At 38.9% G+C, this 18,374-nt stretch overlaps 1 protein-coding gene across 2 annotated transcripts in view; it reads right to left on the bottom strand.

The window, feature by feature from the left end:
• RMI1 (RecQ mediated genome instability 1) overlaps nucleotides 1-18,221 on the bottom strand; it is a 38,096-nt gene extending 19,875 nt beyond the window's left edge. Inside the window, exons 1-2 of one of the 2 annotated variants that reach the window (XM_041480781.1) lie at nucleotides 18,085-18,221; nucleotides 13,025-15,835 (exon numbers count right to left, since the gene is read on the bottom strand). In XM_041480781.1, coding sequence (XP_041336715.1) covers nucleotides 13,924-15,807 — 1,884 coding nt within the window. In that variant the 5' untranslated portion in view covers nucleotides 15,808-15,835; nucleotides 18,085-18,221 and the 3' untranslated portion in view covers nucleotides 13,025-13,923. Of the gene's footprint in view, nucleotides 1-13,024; nucleotides 15,836-18,084 lie in introns of those variants that run through there. The other variant, XR_005956247.1, reaches the window with a different exon arrangement.
• Between the last annotated feature and the right edge of the window lie 153 nt (nucleotides 18,222-18,374).

The following is an 18,374-nucleotide window of genomic DNA, read 5'->3' on the forward strand; positions in this document are numbered from 1 at the left end:
AAGGGTTAGGGATTATGGAGTTTGGTTTAGGGTGTTACAGTTTTGTATTTGTGGTTATTAGGTTTGGTTTATGTTTCCTTGTATAATGTTTTATGCTTTTACTATTACCTAATTAAAAGTTCCAAGTGAGTGTAGAGAAACAGTATAAGACACTTTAGTTGAAAAAACGCAATTACAAAAATAATACAAATGATAATGAACTTACAATGCAAGAACAAAACCCGGAAAGAATATGAGAATAAGTAGTATGAGCAGTAGACGCAACAGTAAAGTCAGAAACTGAAAGATAGGGTTACACTATTGGTAAGGCTTCTGTGTGATCGAGATACTTGTTCTTAGCAATATAACTAATTCTGTGTATTATTTCTCTAACCTAATGAAGATATTTCTTAGACTAGCTCTATCTATCCTCACTGAATTTATCAGTTATCGAAAAGATCTTTCAAACAATACTATAATAGCCACTTCATGTAGCTTTGCTATGAATTCCAAATGGTTTTAATTAATATTGTGATGATTAATGTTACTTATAAATGTTCAATTAGTCTTTAAAATCAGTTTTCATGCTTCAATTAACTTGTGTGGAGATTTTTGTTTACTGGATTTTCTGGTGGTTTTTTTACAGTTTAAGTAATACTATTGATATGTGGATTATGGCATTAACTGTACTTATATTACACTATGCACATACCAGATTTTTTAAAAACAAGTTAACCTAAGGTTTGTGTGGTAACAGAAAGATGTAAGAATTTAAGAAAACTAGGAATAGATCTTATATCAAAAAAATAGTTTTTCTTTGCACATAAGTGTTACAGTACCTGAATCAGAGATGATAGACAAGAAGTACATTTTAACATTTTATATATACTAAAACCTCTGATTATCTGGCTTAGTCTGATTGTCTCATTTTCTTGATTTCCAACTACTAAGTACAAAGACACAACCTCTGGCTGAGGATGCCCACAAGCCTAAGATTTTCAGACAAAATACTGGACTACATGGGTTATCGATATCAATCTTTACAGGCTTTATTTATTGTTGGTTACAGATTTAAAAAGTGCTGCTCTTCCTCCCGGCTAGCTGATGGCAGGGGGGCGGAGGGCGGCAGTTCCCCCCTTGAGCTGCGTCGAATCCCAGTGCCAGTGTCAGCGCATTAGAAAACACAGGGCAGCACACAGGTCCCAGGGTAACTTTATTTCATGGTAAAACTTCCCCTCTTCTTCATCCCGGGACCAGGAACAAGGGGCAGAAAAGAACTTATATGTGGGGGCAGGTCTCAGGGGAGGGTACAGTCTTTAACAAATCAGGAGAATTGGGAGTAAAAATCCAGGCAGGAACCACAAGGTATAAACCAATAAAAATTCCAAGGGGGGAGAACAGTTTCAGTAAACTGATAAAGTTTGGGGAAATAGAAACTAGCAACTAACTGACAAAAAATCTGGGAAAAGGTGGGAACAAAAAAGAAACAGCATAAAGAAAACTACCAAATTACAAACCAAACAATCAACCTACTAATAAAACAAAAAGCACACTGCAACAAAAAAGTATTAAAAATTTCATGTGGTTGCCCTACTATTCCACCATAAGTTAATATTTGAATTCCTGTGTATATTTTGTTTTCAAATGGTTTTCTATACACTGGAAGTGTGGAAAATCACATTTTGTGTTTACTGTATCATTTATATACTTTAGTAATGTATTCTGAGAACTCATTAGGATACATGGATTGAAAATTCTCATTTGAAGTTGAATAGTTGTTTAGGAACTTTAAAATTTAATTAGAACCCTTTCCTGCATTTCATTATGAGGTTATTTCATAATTACTCAGTAAATAGGTCCTATCCATTTACTAATGCAGAAATGACAATACATGACACTACTGAATTACAACTGCACAGCTGGAGAAGATACTTAGAGAAATAAAGAACAGATAAATGCATTATTTACAAAACATCAGGGGAAAAGTCAGCATCAAGAATCCTTCCTCAGCCTTCACCCATGCTCCCCTTCACTGTTGCAAATAGTGCTATGAAATTCAGCATGGCTGTCTATATTCTAACTAGAACCAGTCCATTATTTACTTAAGCAGCTTAGAGGAATTGGGATATTGGTACCTAGAGGAAAGCTGTGCTCCTAACCAACAGAAGGGTGAGTGAAGTACTGCAACAACCCTGTACTCACTGCATTGACTTGAATCCAGTGAGTGAACAGGATGGTGTAGAATTGGGATCAAAAGATACAAAGACACACCACATTTTGTTTTTCTTTGGGAGTACAGTCCTAAACATACATTTCCCTTTGCTTGTGTGATACCTGTATTACATGCCTCTCTGAATTCTGGCAGGAAAAAAGAAGTTAGCACCATGATTCAAGACTGTTCAAAGGTTTATTAAAGGTAATGTTTTATTACATTAACAGTTGGACTGATGATCTTAAGAGATATTTTCCAACCTAAACAATTCAATGATTCTGTGTTACCACCTTCCAAAAAGACAAACATATTATTATTACAGTTACCTTATTTTTGCACTCATTCACGAAACTGCAGTATATACTTTAACACTTATAAGACATTAGAGTTCAGTGAAATACTTATGAGAAAATAATGATTCACTGTGCCTTCCTTTCTCTTACGACAGGAAAATTTCAACAAGAAATATACTGTAGATACTAAGGCCCCTCAAATTAAGCAATTTATTCCAATTATTTTGTGTACCTTCACTGGTAGCTTTAATCAGTATTAATATGTATGATTTTCATTCTTAGCTGCTTCACAGTTGAATTTGGCTTTCTACAATCACATACAGTTTTCAACATCACAGAAAGCTTTGATTTTCCCTTTTTCCATCCTTCTTTATTATTCTTTTCTGCTCCTAATAAAGACATTATTTGGTTCATGAAAGAAAACAAAGGGTACAGTAAGCTTTTTCTCATTTTGATATTCATAGCTCTACCTCTTAGCTTCCTTCCCTTCAGTTCTTGACTTCCCTCTTCGTATATTTTCATTCATATTCATTTCATTTTCCTCCTGCTGATTCCAAAGGATGCCTGTTGCTATCCTTCAGCAGAACAGTGGCTATGACTCCACACACAAAACACTGGCATATGCATTCTCCATGTCCCTCCCCCTGCTTCTTTCCACCCCTGCAGCATTTCCTCCTTTTTACCTCAGGGAACTAATTCAGGCTAAAATTCAGACCAACAACTACAGAGAATTTTTAACCCAGCAGCTAATGGTGATTGTTTTGTTTTTAATGCAGACATAGAAGATGGCATGCAAGCATGAAAACAGGGCCAGGAAGGGTTTAATACCTTCTTTTAGTGAGCAGTATGGTTTATACAGATCTAAAGCAAATGCAGAACTAAGCTATGAAGTGATCAAGTCCTTAACCCTTTTTCAATCAGCGAAATACTACCTAAAATTTTAGGTGCAACACAGGTGTTATTTTATTAAGTAGGGTTATTACATAATTTTCTGCAAAACTGACACAACTTATATCAGCTTACACATCTTTATACCAGTACCACAATGTCCAACAATTGTCAGTCTGTGTCAGTTGTACCACAAATAATTAATTGCACTAAACTTGTTCCTCATAAAACCCAAACAAATTCACTTCTTGTGCTTGAAAACCACGAGGTTACCCAAAGCATCTGAGAGGTTCACAGGCTTCTTCTGCAAAATATACAAATTTTTGATATACAAATTTTGATTTCAACAACATTCCAACTGAGACAGAATGGTTAAAAAACCCATAGAGCAGCGTGAAGCTTTTGGCAGATAAGTTCTGCTATGAGAGTGTCCAATAAAACTTTTGCTACTAAGGTCTGTACATACCACTAGAGCAACATAAAGCACACCGTATGTGTCAAGCACATTGTTTCCTTGCCTAGGACAACAACCTTAGTTTCTTTAAATAGACCCTCCTACAGAAACCAAATCAAATTAAAACCAGTATATGATGCTTAGGCTTTTTAAAAGTTGTTTTGTTTAAGCTTTTGTTTTTCCCCCCTCCAATCAAGTACAGAAACATCTTGCTAAAATACACTTCCTTCAAGATACCTGACTTTCTTTCTAACCACCCTTTCCTTTTCCACTAAAAAATCCTCCTCCTCTAACAATCCCTTATACTCCCAAAAAAAAAGACACACCATTTCCCAATATCAGAATATACTTCTGTCATGATAAAAATTTGTTCTGCTTACTTCCATCACAAAACATCTTTCTTAAACATTTAAATGCTTGGTATAATACAATATGAAAGTATTTCTCAGGAAGATGTAAAGTTGTAAATTACACTGAAGACGTACTACTGGATTCTTAGATTCAAAACTATTCACGAAATAATGAGTCTTCATAAATAACATAAGCTGTGGATTTAAACCAGTTTGTTAAGATTATCAGAAGATTAATTTTTCTTAGCACAGATTTTCATGTATCTTCAGATGAGAAAAAAACTTCTATAAAGAAAGCTTCCCAGAACAAAGAAGCAGCAACAGAGGCCTTAATATTTAATTTCTATCTACAAACTAATGGTTTTGTAAACGTTCCATCAATACATAGCATACAGTTGAAATATGTCAGATTCTGTGTCACTTGGATAAATTTCTACTAAAAAATATGGAAAACATATAAATATGTAGACATGCTGTGTTTTGTATACTTGTTTCTGTCTTTGCAGTGTGATTAACAATCACTACTCATGTATGGAGAAATAGTACTGAGCTGTCAATATTCACAATTATGCTACCTCTTTATTTTTGTACATGTACCCAGGGCCTAATTTATTGATTATTATAAAAGCCATTATGAAGATATCATTAGATCAAACTAACTCCCAATTCTATTTTTGAATTTATAGAAATGGAAGAATGGTCACTGAATGAGGAATTTTAAATGCATTTGGGAAAACAAGTCACCTAACCAGTGTCACTTGATAGAAGAAAACCAGACTTTTAGGGCTCTTTGGTCTCTTGATTAGTCATCAACCATCACCAGTATTAGACAGTAGATAAAGTACTTGGCTAGAGATTGAGGATTATTTCACATTGTCCTTTCTTATTTTACATTAAAAGATTATAATTCATATTTTACAACACTGGTATTAGAAAATAAGGTCACAGATAAAACAAAATGTTGATTTTAAAAATATCATGAGCATTTGCCTCATGAATTTTTTTCATTTATTTCATGAATAGCAACAGGCCCCGTAAGACACCGACTTTTCTCCTATTTTGTCTTTCCCTATACTATCCAGTGTGATCACATAGCACTCAACAGCTGATGCTTGCCGTTGTATCTGACCACGTCTAAAACAAAAAGTAAAATCTATATGGAAGTGCTCTTCCATATACTAACATATATTTTAAAGTAATATATTATTTATACAGGCCCTTACTGCAGATATGCTTGGCAGAATATTCTTTGCAGCTCAAACAAATTTTTCAGTATTTGCATTTGAGTTACCCATTTGTAATAAAAGGCTTAAAAGAAAAGATATGTTTTCATAAAAAGGTATCTAATGAAAGATAATTTGAATGTTTTAAATTACAAGTAGATCCTTATTTACACTTTCTACTTAATGGCACTCTCCAGTTTGGAAAAGCTGTATGAGGGAATTACACTAACAGTTGGTACAAGAGAGTAAATTACCTAAGCATATGCTTAGGCAGACAGCAGCATTAGGGGCTTGTGTATTTCTTTACAATAAATGATAGATTTGTTGTTTAATAGCAATAATGCTTGCCCAAATTTTATATATAGTACCCATCTGTTAAATTATGATTGTGCAGTAATTATAAATATAGCAAGAGGTTGTCCTAGGAGCAGGAAAGTCAGCTGTGAATATTTAGATTGAAATTACATTTATTTCCTAAATCCTGTTAGTGGACCACAACATTTCCTCTTAATATCAAAAATCACAATCTTTTCCATCACAGATTCTTTCAACATAGGTATATTTTCACCTTAGCATTTTTATGTTTATTTTAATTTGAAAAAATGCTTTGTGAAGGTTGTTATTCTGTCAATACTTTAAAAAGTATTGACAAAAGTATTGAGAAAAGGCTTTCACGTTCTGCAGTTAGTACTACCATTGCCTATTCTCGGACTGTGATTATCAACATCAGTTAAATAAAGCCTTGATCCTTTAAGTGGAAATAATAATCTGCTTTTCATAGAATAATCATAGAATTGCCAAGGTTGCAAGAAACCTTAAGATCATCCAGTCCCACTGGCCAGCATTACCCCTGTAACCCCTAAATCACTAAACATCACCACCCAGCAACAGATCCAGACTCCTCTTGAGTACCTCCAGCACCTCTCGAAACCTATTTCCTGACTACCCTAACAGTGAAAAAAAAAATTCTTCTAGTATCTAATCTGAATCTCTCCTGTCTCATCTTAAGGCCATTTCCTCCAGTCCTTTCACTGCTGGCACAGTAGAGGAAACCAGCCCCCACCTCACTACACCCTCCTTTCAGGGAGCTGTGGAGAGCAATGAGGTCCCCCCAGAGCCTCCTCTCCTCCAGACTAAACAAACCCAGATCCCTCAGCCATTCCTTATAAAACATGTTTTCTAGTCCTTTCATGAGCCTTGTTGCCTTTCTCTGGACACTCTCCAGCACCCCAAAGTCATTTTTAAAGTGAGGGGCCCAGAACAGGATTCAAGGTGTGGCCTCACCAGTGCCAAGTGCCGGGGGACAATCACTGCCCTGGTCCTGCAGGCTCCACTATTCTTGATACTGGCCAGGATGCCATAGGGCTTCTTGGCCACCTGGGCACACTGTTGGCTTACACTGAGCTGGCTTCAACCAGCACCCCCAAGTCCCCTTCTGCTGAACAGCTCCCCAGCCACTCCTCCCCCAGCCCAGAGCAGTGCATGGGGTGGTTGTGACCCAAGTGCAGAACCCAGCACTTTGCCTTATTGAGCCTCATGCAGCTTTCCTTAGCCCGTTGATTGAGTCTCTCCAGTCTCTCTGTAGAGCTTTTTTTCTCCCCCTATAGAAAAGACTATTCTCATCCTAGAAGAAAATTCCAACCTACCAAGTATGCAAACAAAAAGTTGTTTAACATGTCAAATTATGTTGTCAAATTTGTTTGACATGTTAATTTAGCTGGTCATACCAGCTAAATTTACTGTATTGGACATCTCTGAAGTTTATACAAGGAATTAAGCTAAAAAATCTAAGTCAGTGCACAGGGAGATGCTCATTTAGCTACTAAGAAGCATTAAGTATGGAATGTCTCCCAGCTCCAATCTCCACCTACCATAAAGGTGCTCAACGGGCCTGAAGATTAGATGTTCTCTCTCAGTCAATTGGATTGGAATTCCTACTACTTTTTGAATACCCACAGAACTGAGGCAAATCTTCTTTATCACAATGACTCTGTGATAACTCCCCTGGTACACAGGGAAATACCCTTATTCTGAAAGGCCTCTAATCTGTTACTCCTTCTGTGAATATCTCAGTTCACCCAACTCACCTCATCTCTCTGGTTTATGCTGTATTACCAATTCAGATGGTATTTGTGAAGCCTGCATTTTGCCCTTTTTAATATTAACTGAACTTTGCTGAAATCAATGTTAGTTTTGTCCATGAAAATAATGTAAAAGATGTTTTGCTGTTCACTTGCCACAAAGCAGCAAGCTATATGTTACCGTGACTTTTTAAGTAGTATCATCTACCCAAAAATGTTCTTCCGGGATCTGCAGTGCCACTACAGTAAAAACTATTTTAAAGCTAGCATTAATTGTGACTTGTATTACAGTATGAAACCTGTGATACAGCCTAAATAACTTACAGCTTCCAGTAGTAACACAGATACTGGAAGAAGCAGGTGATCCATGAGCAGAAGACAAGAAGCCTACTAGCTTTCCCAAGCCTACTAACAGTATCTGTAGAAAGGTATTACAACTTACTGTAAGTAATGGGACAGGGAATGTGGTGATGCTGACCAGAAGGTGTTGAGGGCTCAGTGACCCACATCATGCCATGGCTAACCTGAGCAGGCAAGGTCTGTGCTCTGCACAGCCAGTGTGGCCTTCAGGCTGTATTGGGCTGTGTAAATCTCTTGCTGGTGGGATAAGCTCAGGCAGCACAGTGTAGAAGGAGCCAGCAGGCAGCTGTTTGTCTTGACAAAGCTCTTGTACCAGAGCTTATGCCACCTGCATGGTCTCGCCTTTATCTGAAAGTGTTACTTCTAATAACTTGTTATTGGGATATTGGGACACAAGGCAGATGATGGACTTTGGACCTGGTTAGCATAAGAAATTTGATAACAGGATGCCTTGGCAAGAGCAAACAGAACTTTGAGAATTAAATCAAGATTGCAAGAAGATCAAATCAGACAGATTTACCAAAAAAAAGTAAATTACAACAGACTTCTGCAAGCAAGAGATGTTTAAAATGCGTAAGTTTGTTTATATTATTTTTAACCCAATCATTGTAGTAAAACATTACTAGTCTTCCTAAAATACTATATAAGCAGTTGTACTCTACAATAAATTCGGATTCTTTGACCACCTTGGTCTTCCCTGTCTGTCCTCATCGCCAATAACTAGTGTTTTAAATGGTATTTTAGAGTCAGAGTGTCTTTCTTATTGAAATCATATGTATCAGCACCTCCTTGTGGCAACAGAGTACTTTACCCTGCAAACACATACAACTGCCCATGGGACCAGAGAGGGTGCTGGCTGTGTGCTATAAGAATATTCTTGATGACACTGGAAAGGTTACAGCAGTACCTAATGAGTGGTAAAAGGCAAGTGCCACACCCATGTTCCAGGAGGAGGAACCAGGGAATTACCAACTTGACAGTCTGACCTCAGTCTCATCAGTTAGAGCAAATCCTCTCTGAATCCATACCTAGGCACATGAAGGTGATGGTAGTTTGAAACAGTCAGCACAATGTCAAGCCTACAATGTCAAGCCTACAATGTCAAGCCTACAATGTCAAGCCTACAATGTCAAGTCATGTCTGCCCAATCTAATTCCCTCTAGAAAGAGGTGTCTGATTGTTAGATAAGGGGAAAGTGCTAGAGAAGCTTCCATATACGGAAGGAGGGGCAAGAAAAGAAAACAATGAGAGATAGAGAACTAGTATGGCACAGGCTGGACACGTGGACTTGTAGAAATGTAAGTTCCACAAAGACAAATGCAAATTACTTCATTCTTGCAGAAATAACTCCATGCAACATTGTGGTTTGGGAAACAGATGGTTAAGGAGCTTTACAGTAAGAGCCATGTGCACTTGTGTGCAGCTTAACAGAAGTCAGCTGTGTGACCTGGTGATATTTTTGCCCAATGTCCAGAAGGAATAATGAGGAGGACCTCCATGGATATCAGAAGGCTAATTAATTACTTTATTATACTGTATTATTCTGCACTATATTACATTACATTTAAACTGAATCTGCCAAGCACTCAACTGCACAACATCTCGTGACATCTCGTGACTGTCAGCCAACAGTCCTGATACACACACACACGTGTGGCCCTGATAGGCCAAGGAAACAAAACACCATCACTTTTAGGTAAACAATCTCCATATTGCACGCTACTTTGGCACAACACAGGTGCAGCAAATGAGATAAGAATTGTTTTTCCTTTCTCTGAGGTTCAGAGAATGTGAATCTCAGAAATATTCTTGGGAAGCTGTACCTTGCTTTTCTGTGAAGAGAAATGTAGTTACACCTTGCAGTGGCAATAACCATCAGAGCCAGCAAGAAGATCCCAGACAGCAAGCTGCCTTCTGCTTTCAGCACTTGTGAGGCTGCATGTGCAGTGTTGTGTCCTATTTTGCATTCCCTAGCACAAGAACACTGCTGACAGTGAAGCAGGTGACCAGCAGACCCTGCCAAGGTGGTCAGGGAGATGGAGCACTTGCCATTTCCTGGAAGGGATAAGAGAGCCAGGTTTTTTAGCCTTAGGAAAAAGATCAGAAGCTGGACAAATTCTAACAGCCACACACTGCAATTTCACCCTGTTAGAAAACCCAATACAATAAAGAAGTCCTTAAGTAAAAGAGTAAAAGTGACAGACTGTACAAAAGTCTGTCATACATATACATTTAGATGAGCAGCTGATTTGTAAGAAACTTACAAACTCTTCTGTGGAATTCACCAGTTGCAATGTCAGTTTACCTTTATCCTCTCATTTGTTGTTATTACTATTGGTATTCTGTTCCTTCTAGGAGCATAACACTAGAGAACTGTATCTGAAATGAGAGGTGTTACTTAAAGTCCTTTCTGCCTTTCCCTCTCAGATAAATACATTTCATTTTCCTTGCCACCAGATAATTCAGAAACATTGTACTATAAATCATTCCTTCCTCCCCATAGCAAAAAGCTTAAAGTTATTACCTTTTTGTTCTAAACAGGAATGTCTGACATTATTACAGCGAGACATCAAGAAACAGGTCTTTATATTTAGAACCAAATGTTATGTTTACGGTTCCATCTAATCATGTTCCGTTACCGTGAAAATTTCTGCTTTTGATATGACTTGAAATACATAATTCTTCTACTGTGAACTTGCATTACTGATCAGTCCAGAACATCTTTTAGGAAACTCCTTAACATTCTTCACTCTTACTTTGAAAATACATTATCTCAACTAGCTGTTGCTTCCTGAGAGCACTGCCTGCATTCAAACAAGAAAGAGGTTGCTGGGTTATAATGACATGCATATTTGTGGCCAAACTAATATCCAGTAGGATTAGACTAGTTCTTAAGCTACTTTTTCCAGCCTACCCTATTTGAAAACCTGCCATATTTCTTGGACTAGCCATGGCCTTGTTCTACAGTTTGAGTGAATACCTTGAAAAGAACTAGGGCACAGCAGTTTCTGAGAGCCTTCTGTTTTCTACTACCTTGCCTTAGTGACAGAGCTTTTAAAGGATATTCTGATGCAGGTACCTGGTACTGCCATAGCACATTCATTGGTTTCATTTTCTTGAATAACCGTAAGGCAAGAACTGACTTTCATTGTTAATAGGGTAACATCCATGTCCCTGTGTGAGAATATTGTAGGTTTCATATATTGACACTGAATTAATTGGAAGTTTTCACTGTGACCTGTGACTGGATTTTTTTCAGCTAAAAAAGGAGCTTATTTTCACCATTAAAAGGAAATCATTCTTGAACAATACGGACCCTGAAACTGCAGTCACATACACTGCAATTGCAGAAGTCTGCTTAGCACCTGAAACAAAGATAACAAGAAGAAGTTAGTTGGTCACATACTGTAGACAAGAGATGACAGAAAGTGCAAAGGCTGCCTTCTGCCAGAAGGCTACATGTGACTTGTGAGAGCAGCTGCTGTTGCACTCTACAGAAATGTGGCCATACCTCTGCCGAGGTGGCAACCTGTGTTGTGAATTCAGCCTGTAAGAACAGTGGTTATCTGAAGGGCTCTGACACACACCACTGCCAGGTACAGTAGGCAAAATATGCACACCATACATATACACAGCACCAAATCATTATGAATGTTAAGAGAAAGGTTGATTCTGAGAGCAAACAAAGTGGATAAGGCAATGACTGCTACGCATAGCCACACAAACCATTTTCTGTTAGACATCAGCTATTAAATAAGCATGCTTTCTCAATACAACTAATTAATTCCTTTTCCTGTTGGAAAAGCTATGCAATATTTCTCATTAATTCTAAAAGCTTGAACAAAGATCTGGAAACCTTATACACCAGAAAATTGCATTGAAATATCTGCAAAGAGTCATGCTGTAAACAGCTTTATTGAGATCTTCTTGCTTGCTTGCACTGGACCACAGGCATGACAGTGGCTTTCCAGAGAGCACATGTTAAAAATGAAGTCAAGGACAATGGGGGAGGGGGAGAAGAAAATGTCAGACAAGTTACATTGCGTTTAAGGTGGGAAGGTAGGCGAGGGAGAAGGCGAACAGAAGGTACATGCAATTATTGTAGCAGAGATGGCTAAATATTAAAGCAAATGCTAAAAAAGAGGGGCAGGTGTGACTTCATCATCTAAACCAAACACAACACTTAATTTGATTCTGCAGTTTGAATACCATGACCCTTGCTTTGCACAAGCAGAATAAAATCTGTGGATTATTTGTTCCATTTGAAGTCTGAAGACTCCTATCCTCTTACATGCTAAAGCAAAAACTTCAAAGGAAGTTTCCTAACTCATTATAGGAGAAATATTTCCATAAAACAGTACTGAAGGATTACAGTCAGCTCTATTAACTTCTACAAGGTTTACATGAAATGAAACTCTGTCAGTTTCCTACTAACAAGCAATTTTTCCTGAAACTGTAACTCAAGATCCAGTAATGTAGGTTCCAGACAGGCAAAAGCTTTTGCTGTTACAGTTTTAAACAATGTACTGCTCCCAAAATCCTCAGAAAATAAACACAGAGGTGGCTCACGAGGTTATAATTTCCTTAGGTTCTCTTCAGAGTGGGAGGGGCAAGGAAAGAAAGGGACACAGTGATGTTTCTGTTCATAAAAATAAAGCCTAAACCCCCTTACACCTCAAGCATAAAAACCCCCAAGATGTCCCATGCTCCATTTTTACCTTACTTGCAAATTACCTCTAGTTTTCCTTGGAGTCTTCAAGCATGGTTCTCAATTTGGCTATACTTACTGTGACAATCTGTCACAGCAAATCCCAATGGCCTAACAGACATTGTTCAGAGAAAGAAAAGGCTTTGAAAAAAGATAATGACAGGTCACTTGAAAAAAAAAAAAAAATCCCTCTCCCAGCCACCAATTTTACATTCTTTGCAAACACTACCAGCACTGGGCAGACTGCTCCTGTCACTGGTTACTCTATTCTTATCATAATATTAATTCTTCAGAATCTACATGGAAACAACCCAACTCAAACCAATCAACCAAAGGAAAAAACAAACAAACAAAAAACTCAAAACAAAACAAACCAGAAAACAAGTGAAGGGGAAAGGATGGGAAGAAGCAAAAAGAAGAACCAAAAACTTAATCAAATAATTTCTCATATTCCATACACTCAACAAAATATTTATTTTTCTTTCAAAGTGACTAAGCAGCATCCACCAAAATTTAAATGAAAACTTTAATTTATTAGAAGCAGAAATTTTAAAAAATCAAAATTAAGACCAGCAATAAGTATATACTATACAACATGTGTGCAGTGAAAATATTTGACTACACTGTAAAAAGGTTAGTCAAGTAACCATAAGAGTTAATGAATGAGTTGCCTCTGGTTTCAAAACTACTAGCAATGATTAACACTAATGTGACAAAAAAAAAATAGAATCCCCATATGTTATGATAATTTTATGCTAATAAACACTTTAAAACACTTGGCTTTCTTTTAAGTTATTTGTAAAAAATACAGTGGGTTTTTAAATCTCCTTTTTGTAGAGGATGGGATTTTTTTTTCCTCACATCTGAATATTTAGAAGACAATCTTTCATTTCTCTATACTTTAGGTTCTTGCACAGTGAATATAGATTTCAGTCTTCAGATTGGCATAGACAGAAGGGTCTGTATTTGATTTAAATTTATTCAACTGATTTTCTCCAAGAAAAAACTGAGAGTCTCCTGCACCTTTCTTTTAAAGATCAGGTAAGTACCTGAAAAAGTAAAATAACAAAATGGTTTGTCCATTGTTATACATTTCCTGACTAATTCTGCTACTGAGGATTACCAGTTTAGAACATGCAGGATTTTGCAGAATGAAAAAGTCAATATACAAATATTCAAAATCTTATTCCAATACTGTCACCATAAGAAACAATTTGCCCAGTTTTGCTCCAACAAGTCATCTCCTTGTCTCATTTTTAAATTATAATTCCTGATAAAAGACACACCACTTAACTTGAAGTTTAACTTTCAAGAGCTCTTCAAGGGAAATCTGACTTAAACGTTTCCTAATCTATAGTCTGTAAATTTGCACATATTATTTATTCAAACGTTTCTTCAATTGTTCTAGATGCCTAGCATCAGCATCCTGGAGAATTAATACAGTAGCTTTAGACTGAAATGGATTAAACTCAATAGTCATCAAACAACAAAGATCTATCAGCTGTTTCTGACATTTCTCTAAACCATCCTTAAGTTTTAGACGTAAAGCAGGATCCTTTTTCAGCTTATTAATTTCAGGCACTGAAAAGCCAATGAAACTTGTTAGAATATCATCAGCAAAATCTACTTCAAGATAAGCAGAGCCATCAGAAATTTTAGCCTTTATACCCCAGGATCCATTGCTTTTTGTCAGGTTTCCAGTGAGAGTGACAATAAAACATTTAACTTTCAGAACTGTAACAGTTTCTGGTTTTTTTGCAAGGAAAAGGGAAATATATGTGAAAGGTGGAGAATCTAAATCTAAAGGTGCTTCTACTGCCTTGCAAGGAAAGATCTGTGAATCACGTCTTTGCTGATCTCCTTCTCGATCCACTTTTAAGGAAAATACAGGATCATCATTTAATACCCTGCTGTCAGAACTGAGTTGGTGTTTACATTTGCTCTCATTTAGGTCTGTAAAATTCTGCCCCTCTTCAGGAGGAGTTTCCAAAGAGAAAGCTGATGAACTGCAGGTCTGATGTAAGCCCTTGTGCGGCAAGAAGTTACTAATGCTATTTCCATCTTCATCAAATATTGTTCTTCTCAGGCTCTTTTCCTTGCTGATAGTTTCCCCCGGCTTATCTCTTTCATTCACATTGTCTTCTTCACCAGTGCCATTTAAAGATGAATTGCAGGGGCTTCTAGATATATGTGGAAGTCTGCCAGTAAATAAATCTATGTTTCTGTTCATTTCCACTGGTGGCACTTCTTCCATCTCTCTTTGCATCTCTTCTTCCAGAAGCAAGTCATCTTCTAAAGGAAAGTCATTTAAAAAGCCATCAGCGTATTCTATGGGAGGTGAAACTTGTTCATCCGAGTGAGGCAAAGGACTTCCAGATCTTTGTAGCAAAACATTTCCACTATGTGCAGTCAGTGAACCTGAGGCTGTATTAAAATTGTTGCTTCTACTACAGTATCCACTTTCTAAAGATGTTCTGTTATTTAAAGTAAATTCATTATTTTCATTGAGGCTGGCTAAAAGCTCTTCATCTGAAGGGCCAAGAGTTTGTTCTAACTCATCTACAGGTCTTGAAAAAATCTGTTCATGTCCAGCTTGTCCAACAGAATTAGGGTTTTCAGCTTCTCCAATTAACCTAGCAAGGACTCTTTCCTGACAATAATCCTCAAGAAGAGCATCAACTTCACCCCCCAACAGTTTCACATTTTCTGGTTTAAGCAGAAGAACTCCAAGACGATATGCAATATTGCCCTGTACAGTGATTTTTGTTCCAGGAGGAAGATTACTGCAGAGAACAGGCACTGGTTGATACTCCATGCCCTGAATTTGATGTATGCCATCTGTTAACTGTAGCATCAGCATTCGAGTAGGCTTTGCTTCCCAAGGCTTCTGAAATGTCTGAGTACTGGCTGTCACTTCTTCATTTACAGTGCTTTTCCCTCTTAGCTTCTGTAACTGAGAATATGCTGGCTGGCTAACATCCACCAGTGAATCAATCTGAATGGAGAAGCAGCCTGATAACTCTCCCTTGGGAGTATCTAAGATGCAGTTAGGCAAAATGGGATATTCCAAGTCTCTCAGATCGGTAAGAAGCCATTGCTCAAATACCTGCTTGTTAATCTGAGCTTGACTTAAATTACTACCACTGTTTTCTTCCTGGATCCAATTAATACATGCTTCCAGCCATGTTAAAGGAACTTTAACGTGCCATGTGGATGAAAGCCATGTTTCCACTCTTGCTACAATGCTAGATGTAGACATTTTCTTTTATGGTAAGAGACTGAATTCCCTAAAATGGAATTCAAAAAGACATATTTAATCTTCTGACAAAAACTGATATTATTTAAAGTTTCATGCTTATATTGCATTAAAAAATTAAATTAAAAGCACTTCTACAGACAATGAAATTCAGAGGCATTTCCAACATTTAACATTTCAATCAGCATAAAACGTTTATCATCGTAAAAGTTATGTACAAAATATAAGAAAAGTATGAAGATTTATACAAGCAACCACACTTCTTTTCTGTTGATTAAATTAGAAACATATAATTGAAACCCTTTTCTTACAGATCGAAAGTGAATGGACAAAAAAACCAAAACCGAAAGAGCAGAAGGTTTTAAATATATATTTCCTATTTTTTTATGGTTTTCTTTCTGTTAACACAGTTTACTTTAGAAATTGACCTGAGATGTTACCCTCCCACTTCATCAGCACTGTTACGAACAGAAGATCTATAGAACCAAGCTGAGGTCTATCAACACCTGTATCAGAGGAGTGACTTTCAGTCCGTGACTGAAAGCTTTGTACCCGACAACAGAAAAAAAGGCTTTGAAACATTGTTATCTAGAGACCCAGAGCAGGACTTGGCTGCAACAGTACCAAGGCTTGGCAGCTATCATTTCAAGGACATCACTGGCTAATTAACTTCTTGTTAGCTTAGGATGTAGTTCTGCATAAACAGAGTAGAACAAAGTATTTCAGTTGGAAGGGACTCTCAATGATCATTTAGTCCAACCACCTGACAAATTCAGGGCTGACCTAAAGTAAAAGCATGTTACTAAGGATATCATCCAGACGCATCTTAAAAACTAACAGGTTTAGGGCATCAGCCACCTCTACAGGAAGCCTGTTTCAGTGTTTGATCATGCTCTTAGAACTAGAATCATTCAGATTGGAAAAGACTTTCAAGACCATTAAGTTCAACCTCTGACTGAACACCACCACCATTCCAACTAGATTGCAGCAGTAAGTGCCATGTTCAATCACTTCTTGAACAATTTCAGGCATGGTAACTCCATTATCTCCCTGGGCAGCCTGTTCATTGCTTAAACACCCTTTCTGTGAAAAATTCCTGATGTCCAGCCTGAACTTCCTGTGGTACACCTTGAGGTCTGTTTCAGAGACTGACCACCACCTTACAAAAATTTCCTTTCAAGTAGATGTGGAGAGCAATAACATCTCCCCTGAGCCTCCTTTTCTCCACTCCTGGTCCCTCAATGACTCCTAACACCACTTACTCTCCAGGCCTTTCACCAACTTTATTGTCCTTGGTAAAGAAATTATTCCTATTGTCAAGACTGAACCTTCCCTGATACAGCTTTGAACCATTCCCACATCTCCTGTTGTTGGATGCCAGGAACAAACCAGCACTCCCTCTCCAGGTCTGCTCCCCAGGGAGCTGTACAAGCAATGAGGTCACCCGTGAGCCTCCTCTCTCCAAAGCAGACAAACCCAGAGCCCTCAGCCGCTCCTCACAGGATGTGCCTTCCAGCCCTTCCACCAGCTCTGCTGTCCTCCTCTGGGCCATTCCAGGACCTGCCCACCCTTCTCAGAGTGTGGGGCCCAGCACTGCACACAGGGCTCAGGGTGAGGCCGCACCAGGGCTGAATGCAGCAGGATGATCCCAATCACAGCTGGTGATGCTGTGTCTGATGCACCCCGGGATGGGTTTGCCCTCCTGGCTGCCCGGGCACGCACTGCTGGCTCACCCTGAGCTGCTGCCGACCAGCACCCCCCAGAAAATTTTTTTCCTGAAGTGTTATTCCTCCATCGAGAAAGTTAGCAGCACCTCCCAATCTGGTATCGCTAGCACACCTGCTAATGGTGCAGCCAACTCCTCCATCCATGTCACTGCTACAAACATGAAGATACCAGGTTCCCTAACTGTGCATGGATCATGTTCAATCGCTTAGAAAGGGCGACCGAGTAGCTCAGTCTCTCTACAGAACACAACGAAAACAAAACCTACACTAAGAACATTTAAGAAACACCAGGCGCGGGTTCTGCTGTTTTTATTGGGGTGTTTTTGGCATTATGGTCTTTAGAGCGAACAAAAGAACACCCTGCCTCTAGCTCTCCCGCCAAAAGATCCACTACTCGGAAGATACCGCCTAGTTAACCCAAGTAAAGCGCCAGCTTTCAACAGAGGAGGTGAAAGGGGTGAGGAAGGGAAGCAGAAGCGGGGGAGGAGGAAGATGCGAATGAGGACAGGCCGCACCTCGCAGCCCCTCGGAGGGGCCGAGAGCTCCAACTCACCGGGGCGGGCGAGCGGTGGCGGCGGGGCGGCCCCGGCTCCCGCCGGCCTGAGGGATCGGGCAGCGCCCGAGCCCGCGCTCCGCAAAACCGCCGCGAGCACCCACCAGCCAATGGGAGGGGGGCGTCCAATCATCGCGAGAGTCTCGCCGCAGCCGGCGCCGGGCTGCACGCATAAGGCGGGGTTTTAGCGGCCGCCATTTTCTCGCCTCCCGGCCGCAGCCGCTCCCGCTTTTCTGGGCAGCCCGCTGTCAGCCCGCGCCGCTCCCAGCGCGGCTCCCGCAGCCCAGGTA

The sequence above is a fragment of the Pyrgilauda ruficollis genome, unplaced genomic scaffold, assembly GCF_017590135.1.
Source record: "Pyrgilauda ruficollis isolate IOZ18807 unplaced genomic scaffold, ASM1759013v1 scaffold53, whole genome shotgun sequence".
NCBI lineage: Eukaryota > Metazoa > Chordata > Aves > Passeriformes > Passeridae > Pyrgilauda > Pyrgilauda ruficollis.